This window comes from Cynocephalus volans, chromosome 3 (genome assembly GCF_027409185.1).
Source record: "Cynocephalus volans isolate mCynVol1 chromosome 3, mCynVol1.pri, whole genome shotgun sequence".
NCBI classification, from domain to species: domain Eukaryota; kingdom Metazoa; phylum Chordata; class Mammalia; order Dermoptera; family Cynocephalidae; genus Cynocephalus; species Cynocephalus volans.
In genome coordinates this window covers 24,919,999-24,928,203 of record NC_084462.1, presented here as the reverse complement: position 1 = coordinate 24,928,203, position 8,205 = coordinate 24,919,999, and the positions used below count along the sequence as shown (strand labels likewise).

General features: G+C 56.1%; 2 protein-coding genes across 2 annotated transcripts; one reads left to right on the top strand and one right to left on the bottom strand.

Annotated features, from left to right (window-relative positions):
- The first annotated feature begins 530 nt into the window (after window positions 1–530).
- On the top strand, window positions 531–1,751 carry PPP1R35 (protein phosphatase 1 regulatory subunit 35). The gene is made up of 4 exons (XM_063091700.1): window positions 531–841; window positions 922–1,174; window positions 1,256–1,392; window positions 1,502–1,751. Exons 1-4 carry the CDS (start codon window positions 611–613, stop codon window positions 1,673–1,675), a joined length of 795 nt encoding a protein of 264 aa, XP_062947770.1. The 5' UTR covers window positions 531–610; the 3' UTR covers window positions 1,676–1,751.
- Window positions 1,752–2,649: 898 nt separating this feature from the next.
- MEPCE (methylphosphate capping enzyme) lies at window positions 2,650–8,192 on the bottom strand. Its single transcript, XM_063089226.1, has 4 exons — window positions 5,361–8,192; window positions 3,654–3,872; window positions 3,367–3,493; window positions 2,650–3,254 (listed from the first exon to the last, which is right to left on the bottom strand). The coding sequence occupies exons 1-4, from the start codon at window positions 7,023–7,025 to the stop codon at window positions 3,202–3,204; spliced, it is 2,064 nt and encodes a 687-aa protein (XP_062945296.1). The 5' UTR covers window positions 7,026–8,192; the 3' UTR covers window positions 2,650–3,201.
- Window positions 8,193–8,205: the final 13 nt, after the last annotated feature.

Sequence of the window (8,205 nt, the reverse complement as noted above, 5' to 3'; positions counted from 1 at the left end):
AACTCTCGAAGGGGAAAGTAAGTCACAAAATGCTGCAAAAATGGATGGGTCCCAGTTGGGAACGTGGGCTGGGGTCAGAGAGCCCCACCCCCCCTCATATAGGAAAGATACGGTCCAAGTTCGGAGGCGACGGAACACGCGGAGATACAGTGGGGCACAGTGCGGTTGTCTAAATGAGGGCACTGGCCTGTTAAGTTAAAGCTGCTCCATTTGTCGCCCCAAGAGGGAGGACTGACGTACTCGGTACCCCAAAACAGCCTGGCGAAGAGTCTGCCTGGCAAGGATACCACATGAGAGTTTTCGAAAGGAGAAGTTGCCATAATGAAGACCTGTACTGCTTCAACACGCGTCAGCGATAAAACCCTCGCTTAGGGGCGGTGCTAAGGTTGCTCGGACGTAAGCCCACCAGGAAGCGGGGGGCGGAGCAAAGGAAATGACGCCTAGGAGCGCCAATAAAGTGTGCCGGGGTGCTGTCTCCGCCCTCGTGGGTTACGGCTAACGGTTTCCGGTAGCGGCCTCTGGGAGGGGCGGGGAAAAGGATGAGGTGGCCATACTGCGTGCTGTGATCCTTGGCACGCCACCGTCCCCGCCCTCCTGCAGTAACTCCGAGATGATGGGCTGTGGGGAGTCAGAGCTGGAATCGGTGGAAGGGGGGGAGGGCGTGGCGGTGCCGGGTTTACCCCCAGAACCCCGAGCCGCGGAACCTCGAGCCCCATTGCCCGAGCCCGGCCTGGACCTGAGCCTGAGCCCGCGGCCCGACAGTCCCGAGCCGCGGAAGGGCAGCCCCGGCCGGCGGAAGGGGAGGGCGGAGCGGCCGGGCGGGACTCGCAAGGGGCGGCAGGTGAGTTGGTGGACGGCCTGGTCCCCAGCCATCTGAGAACCTCGCGCCCACCTCTTTAATGCCCCGTTCTCTGCTCCCAGGTCCGTTTCCGCCTGGCGCCGCCCTCCCCCGTCCGGTCCGAGCCGCTGCCGGCGGCCGCTGCACCGAGCGACAAGTCCGCGGCCCCGCACGAGCTGGAAGCGCCCGCGCTGCACAGCAGCCTGGCCTTGAGCCTCGAGCTGCAGGCGGCGCGGGCCGCAGCCGAGGGTCCGTTTGATGCCGCCAAGGCCGTGGAGGAACAGCTGAGAAAATCTTTCCAGATCCGTGGTATCCTGGAGGAAAGCATGACCGTGGGTGAGGGGGTCAGGCGGCCGGCCGGGCGCGGGAGTTGGGAGTGAGGGGCACCGCTAACCTCCGCGCACCCTACGGTCTCAGGGCTGAACGTGCCGCGCTCCAAGCGGCTCTTCCAGGACCTGGTGAGCCTGCAGGTGCCAGAGAAACAGGTTCTGAACGCTGCGCTGAGGGAGAGGTTGGCGCTTCTGCCACTGCAGGCCCGAGCCCCGCCCCCAAAGGTGAAGGGACCAGGGCTTGGGTTTCCTCCGGTCTACCCCCGCTCCCACCCCGTCGCTGATTTTCCTCCTCGCTGAACATAACATTGCTTTGGGCCCCAACTCTTAACAGGATCCACCTGGGCCAGGGCCAGACATGACCATCCTGTGTGATCCAGAAACACTATTTTATGAATCTCCACACCTGATCCTGGACGGTCTGCTCCCTCTTCGGCTTAAACTCCGGACCCGCCCTTCAGAGGATACCTTCCTCATGCATCGGACACTCAGGCGATGGGAGGCTTAGACTTCAAAGCTCCCCGGATTGTTAGATTTTTGTGCTTTAAAACTATTTTTCAGAATAAAGTGGTTTTGCTAACAAATGGGACTCTTCTTGGGAACCCTAAAATGGGGCTATAAACCCCTTCAGGCGTTTTGGTCCACTTAGCATCAGGTTGGAAGCTGCCCAGACATCGAGTTTTTTGGCCTTTTTCGGAACGTGGTAAAGTCATGGCATGTGGAAAACACTGTCAAAGTCAGGAATTCAGATACCCTTTCCTCACCACCCTACCTGCCTCTCTCCCTGACTTCAGTCACAGCCACCACTGTTGTTTTTGATGACACCACACTCATTTCTTTGCACTACCTGTTTCTGATCATTTAAAGTGTAGGTCTCAGGCTATTACACTTCATGGAGGCCTTCCCTGATAACTTGTCTCAAGAGGCTTGCAAAGTAGCTGCTTGCACTGGGTTACTGAAATTATCTCGTTTTTACCTTTAAGAGCCTTGTCCTTGTTTATACCTGATCCAGGGGTGCTCAATATTTGTTGAATGAATGTTCAAAGCTCCAGTAACACTTGACAAGCCACTGGAGAGCTTCATGTTAACTGTGTGTAAGTCTAATTCCACCGCACAAAAAAGGTGGGTGGTTGGCTCTAGAGCGGGTAGGTGGCTTTGGTCCAAAGTAACTTTTTCTACACCCACTTAAACTCCACTGTTAACTTCCAAAGGTAGCCTTCTGCTCCCATCAAAAACACTGTCAAAAGGGTTTTTTTTGGGTGGAGAAAAGACTCTTCAATTTTCACGTCAAAATGTGCATTATTACTTTTCCTGTCTAGGGTTGTGTACTTGCATGTAGATTTGACTAACTCAACCATCTTCCCAACCACTGAAAAACCTGTCCTCTTCCTTGAGACTCTAGTATGGGCAGAGAGGACATAGGTTCTACTGGGAGGCATGGACCATCTCTTTCCCACCAGCTAGAAAGTACCAGACACAGTGTGGGGGCCACTGCCCTAGACATCAAGTTTATTGTGCTGTTCTCACATTCAAAACCCAACCCCTCTCCCGCTGGGGGACAGCAGAGGGAAGATTTTCACAGTACCTGCGTGCCTTGCTGCCATGCTTCCCCCACTAACCCTCAGTTCATCTATCCGTGGTCCACTGAAATGCAGCTAGGGACAAGGGCTGAGGAGAAATGGGAATCTCTCTCCTTGGGAGAACAGGAGGAAAGGGTTAGAGAACTTGAGAATGACACCCCCACCTCCCATACCCTAGAAGAACAGAGGTCACCAAACAGTCCATGCCATCCAGCCCACTAGGCTGGGGGAGAGGAAGATGATGGTAACTCCAGCACAGCTGGGCTTGCTGCTTAGGTGCCAGAGGTGTAGAGAGGAGCCTGGGGCAGCAACATAAGAAACGCTTTCTTTGCAGATCCAAGAAAGGAAACGATTTCTGGAGTCAGAAAGAAAAGACCTTGGGATGTTTTCCTCTTCCCCCAGGTCCTTGGAGTAGCAAGAGCAGCCTCTTTACACTTTCTGTTCAGGGGGCCACTTAGTGGCTGGGGGAACGGGCCTTGTGGAACAGGTACACAGGACGCTGGAAGCCTGAGGGGAGAGTGAGTAATCAGGAGGGGCTGGCAGGACCTCTAGACTCTTCACAGGGTCTGCACCCTCTCAGTCAGGACCAGCCTCTCCCAACAAAATAAGCCAGCCTTACCTTTGGAGGAGGTGTGGGGTGTGGCCACTAGCTCATAGCTGGAGAAGCCCACCTCTGGAGATGTCAGGTAGGAAGTGAACTGCTCTGGCTTCAGCTGGATTCGATAGTAGTTCTTGTAGATTGTTTCCTAAGGAGAAAGGCAGGGAGGGGACCACTTCAGCTTGTCGCCTCCTCTCCTCACCCATAAGGAAGCATTTATGCCTTGTTCAGAAAATCTCTGCTTTTGATGCCTTTCTTGCCTCAACCAAAGGAAGGGCTGTTCCCCATTCCTACTGAAACCAACTCACCGTGAGTGTCTTTCTCTTGCCATAGGATGACCAGGGTTGGGGCTCCAACACCAGGATGCCCCCAGGTCGCAGGTGCCGGTAGATCCGGCGAAACATGCGCTTCAGCCCCTCATCTCCCCAGTTCAGATGTACCCACTTGGTGAGGCTGAGGCAGAGCACCACATCATACTCGGGTGTTTGGGCCTCCACCAGCTCATCTCGATCCAGGACATAGTTACCCTGAGGGCAAGAATTGCGGGTGAGGTCAACAGATGGATTAAAAGAACCACTGCCCCCATACAACCTGCTCTGCAGCCTTCTGAGACAGAAAAGTCCTAAAGCCTCACTTTAGCCGGTGGTTACATTCTTCTGTGACACTCCTCAGACTAACTCCCAAATGGTGTCTTCTTTGAGTCTCATTTTCTCTCTTTATACCTTCCTGCCTCTACTTCCTACTGGTGGTAAACCAGAAGAGCATGAAAAGGAGGCCTGGGTAATTTTAAATGGAGCAAATTATCCATGAGATCTTCCAAGCTGGAATCAAATTTCAGAGAGAGAATACTGGGGTTCTCCCAAGACCCTGTCCTGTGTTTATTCCCACCTACAAACATTAGTAGAGTGACTCAATGTTATGCAAGGGCACCTAACCCAGATTTCAAAGGCAGACCCATGGTTCCTTCCTGAAGCTGGGGCTAATAAAGTCTCAGGACTATTCTTTCCTTTCTCTGAGAGAAGTGAAAAGCCATATCCCTTAGGAAACCTTTTCTAGATGATAAGCTTATCACCACCTTCTGCAAAGTCCATTCTTCAAACTTAACCCAACACACTGCAGATGGCCTAACTAGAGTGTTTTATGGGAAGCTATGTGTAGGCAGGGGACAGACTCTCTGCCAGGCATGGTACTCTCCCCTCTCAGCAGTCTCTGACTCTTCCCCCTTACACTATCTAGGGTCAACATGGAGATGAACTAAAGCCAAGCCATTTGGGTTCTTGGCCACCAACACTTTTTTTTTTTTTTTTTTCTAAAGATGACCGGTAAGGGGATCTTAACCCTACTTGGTGTTGTCAGCACCACGCTCTCCCAAGTGAGCTTACCGGCCATCCCTACATAGAGATCCGAACCCGTGGCCTTGGTGTTTTCAGCACCACACTCTCCCAAGTGAGTCACGCACTGGCCCTAACACTCTTCAACTAACTCTGTATTTAGGGAAACAAAAACAGCTGTTACAAACAAGGTCTCTTTCAAAGTAAAGAAACTATTAGTCTGCCACTACCCTAACCTTCCGTTGCTGTCAAGACATTCCATGTCAGGCACCCACCCTCATGTTCCTTCAATAGTATTGAGGGCAAGGTTCCATTTGGACTGAATCCCCTAGTGAGCAGCATCCCTCAAGGGAAGGTGGACTGGTCTGGATTACAGTCCAGGCCCATTACAGGGAAAAAGGAATCAGCCTCTATCTTGGGGAAGAGATTCTTGTCATGAGAAAGAATCCCAAGCTTGAACCCCCACGGTAGAGACCCCATCTTTCAATATTTTAGGAGGGGAAAGATACCCTCCTGAGGCTTTCACTTACCAATCTGCGCCCTTCTCTTGGGAACCTGGCTCTCCTACTGAAGAGTGAATCCACAGAAATCCCTCTGGGTCATAACCTTCCCCTGCCACATTCCAATTTAATCTCATCTTCATACCTGGCCCCCCCCATCCCAAGAGCCTTCTGACCCTCTTACCGTGACGAAGACAACATTGTTGGGGAAGACTGATGTGTCTGCTCCATCCAAGGGCACTTGGGGTGCAGCGATGGGACCCCGGCTGGCTGTCAGTGAGGCCGGGAAGCAGCTCCTCTTTCTGACGGTGGTGCTCCTTCCCTCACCCTCTGCCCCTGGGTCGCCCTCAGAAGTCTGGGGTGGGAGACGCAGTTCCTCGGACAGGTAGTGTCGGATGTTTTGGCGGGCCGAGTGGATGAGACGGGCATCGATATCCAGGCCCACCATGCGGGATGGGCCCCACTTGCAGGCAATGCTCAGGGTCAGATGGCCCACATTGCAGCCCAGATCTAGGACGTCCCGGCCCTGAAACCACTCAGGCTTGAACACCCGAAGGCGCCCATCCTCACAGGAAGGATTGCGGTACCCATAGTACTTGCAATAATTCCCATACTGGAACTTGCGCTGCTGCTTTTTGAAGCCTGCTGCAGGTAGTGGGTGGTGGTGGTGGCGGCTTCCCCCACTCCCTCGGCCCTTTTCCTTTGGACCCTGGACTCCACCCCTAGCCCCTGCCTCCGACTTGCTGGAAGTCCTGCGACGTTTTCGATGTCGTGAGGAGGAAGATGGGGGTGCAGAGGTAACTGAGACAGCTGGAGGGGCTGAAAGGGGGCCTGAGGGACCCTGCAGGGCAGATGGAAGGGGAGACACGACCTCATCCCTGCAGTTGATGGCTGTGTTGAGTTCATAGGGTTGGGGGGCATCCCGGTTCTGGCCCCTGTGCCGCTGCTGCTGTGTGGTGCCCTCCCCGTGGAGTGAGGGAGTGAGGGGGGCTGTGGACAGCACGGAGTGGCTATCATTCCCTCCAGTTGCCTGCTGCTGCTGGTGGTGCTGTCCCCGGTGTCTATGCCGCTTGCGACCAGTCTTGAGTGGCGATGCAAGAATTACTTGGGCCTCATCAGTGCAAGTATTGAGACTGAGCGGGTCAGTAATATCTTTGGGGATGAGGATCTCCACTGGATCTCGCCCCTTGGCTGGAAGTGGGGATGACTTAGGGGTCTCCGCATTAAGTGCTCGGCTCACTTCCTCATCCAGGAGACTATTCAGGTTTAGTGGATCAAAGATATTGCCCCCCAGGAGGAAGTTGGAAGGTAATACAGAGTCACAGTCCGAATTAACCCGTCTGCGCCTCTTGAAGGCCGGATGTTTGAAGCCTCCACCACCTCCCCCTACATTACAGCTATTTCTCCTCTTGCCCCCGCCCCCCCCAGGGGGCCGGTGGGGCTGATAGCCATTACGGGGTCTAGGAGGGGCAGGGGGGCCCAGTTCTGTTCCGCCCCCTCCCCGTCGCTCCTCCCCTACGTCCGGGGGAGCGGCTCGCCCGTGGGGATCCGACAAGCGGGCCTCTCCGTGCGACTGCGCCTGGGGGCCGCCCCCTCGGTGCTGCTGCGCCAAGCCGCTTCGAGGGGTGGATGTGGCCCCGGGGCTCTCCCTGCTGGCCCCAGAAGCCGGGGCTCCCGCCGAGCGTGCGCGAGGGCCCGGCCCACGTTCCGTCCCGCCGCGGAGCTCCCCGGAGGCGGCCTCTCGGTGCGGTGGCACCGTGGGGCCGCCCCCTCCACCCGACTCATCTTTGAGAGGCGGCGGCGGGGCCGGCACCAGAAACGGCTCCTTCTCCGCCGCCATCTCGATCATTTCCTCCCCTTATTCCGTCCCAGTCGGGGGTAACGAGGGGATCAGGGGGCTTAACCTCTCTTCCTAGACCCCGCTCCCTTCCCCCCTTCCCCCCTTTCCCGAGTGCGCGCGCAGCCCTGCTTTTCTCGCCTAGTCTCGCGCCCAAACACCTCCCCGAAAGCGCGCCCCACTCGCCCGCGAGACCAAAACAAGATGCCCGAGAGACCCGAACTCGAGGAATCAACCGCGCGTGCGCCGAACCCTTTCTCTACCACTAGCACTTCGCCGCGAGCGCGCACTGCTGGAGCGCGTTCCTCTCGCCCCAAAACCACGCATGCGCACTCCGCCACCACCCCGGCTGCGCGCTCATTAGAGTACGAACCAACTTAACGGCTCCAGGAGTTTAAATACAACCCCCGCCGTCCCCCCAAAAGCCCACCACCCTGAACTGACACCCTACTTCCCGTCGCAGCTGTCTCCGGCCCTACTGATATCCTTTGTCTCTACCGCGCGATCCCACCCACCGTTGGCAGGGGACGGGGGAGCTGGTGTGAAAAGATCTCCTTGACACCCTTCCCTTGTTCCTGAGGAATGAGTCTCGGCGGTCTCCGCCCGGCTCTAAACCCAACAACCTCCCTCCCCCGCCTCCTTCCTCCCCTTAGTGGGCAGCGCCTGCGCACACCCTTTTGGGCTTGCGCGGGTAGATGCAGCACGTGCTGGAGATGGCGCCCCGCCCTCCGTCCTAGGGGCGGAGACTGTTACGTCGCTTCCTCAGGTTTGGTACACGCAACGTGCGTCAGCGCGACTCGGTGGGGCGTGGTTTCCCCCGAAAGGGGCGGGCCTTATGAGTTATTCATGAGCTGATCGCACACCTCCCCCACTTTGACCACTAACTTAGAAGGGCTTCCGAGGGAGCGTAGGGGTTGACCTAAAAGTAGAGGAAGGGGAAGAGCGGAGCGTACTGACCGACTCCCTAAGAACTGTTCTCAGTAAAATGCGATAGGTCATTTTAACTCACCCCCCTCGAAAATATTCTCTGCCGAATTGGGAAAAAAACCACTAAAACAGCCGATGTTGTCCAACTTCCTCTTTCCCGGAAATGGCTGAGTCGTTCTCTCGCTCCTCCGCCTTCCCCCAATCGCGATCGCCTGGGGACACCACGCCTTCCTCTCCGCCTCCACACCCACAGCCCCGCCGCCAA

Excerpts from the sequence above, each read along its gene's own strand:
- MEPCE (XM_063089226.1), bottom strand. The coding sequence starts at position 7,025 with ATGATCGAGATGGCGGCGGAGAAGGAGCCGTTTCTGGTGCCGGCCCCG. Across the intron at positions 3,494-3,653 it reads GCAAGAGAAAGACACTCACG|GAAACAATCTACAAGAACTA; the intron begins GTGAGTTGGTTT and ends CTTTCTCCTTAG. Across the intron at positions 3,255-3,366 it reads ACCCCACACCTCCTCCAAAG|GCTTCCAGCGTCCTGTGTAC; the intron begins GTAAGGCTGGCT and ends CTCTCCCCTCAG.
- PPP1R35 (XM_063091700.1), top strand. The coding sequence starts at position 611 with ATGATGGGCTGTGGGGAGTCAGAGCTGGAATCGGTGGAAGGGGGGGAG. Across the intron at positions 842-921 it reads GGACTCGCAAGGGGCGGCAG|GTCCGTTTCCGCCTGGCGCC; the intron begins GTGAGTTGGTGG and ends CTCTGCTCCCAG. Across the intron at positions 1,175-1,255 it reads GGAGGAAAGCATGACCGTGG|GGCTGAACGTGCCGCGCTCC; the intron begins GTGAGGGGGTCA and ends CTACGGTCTCAG.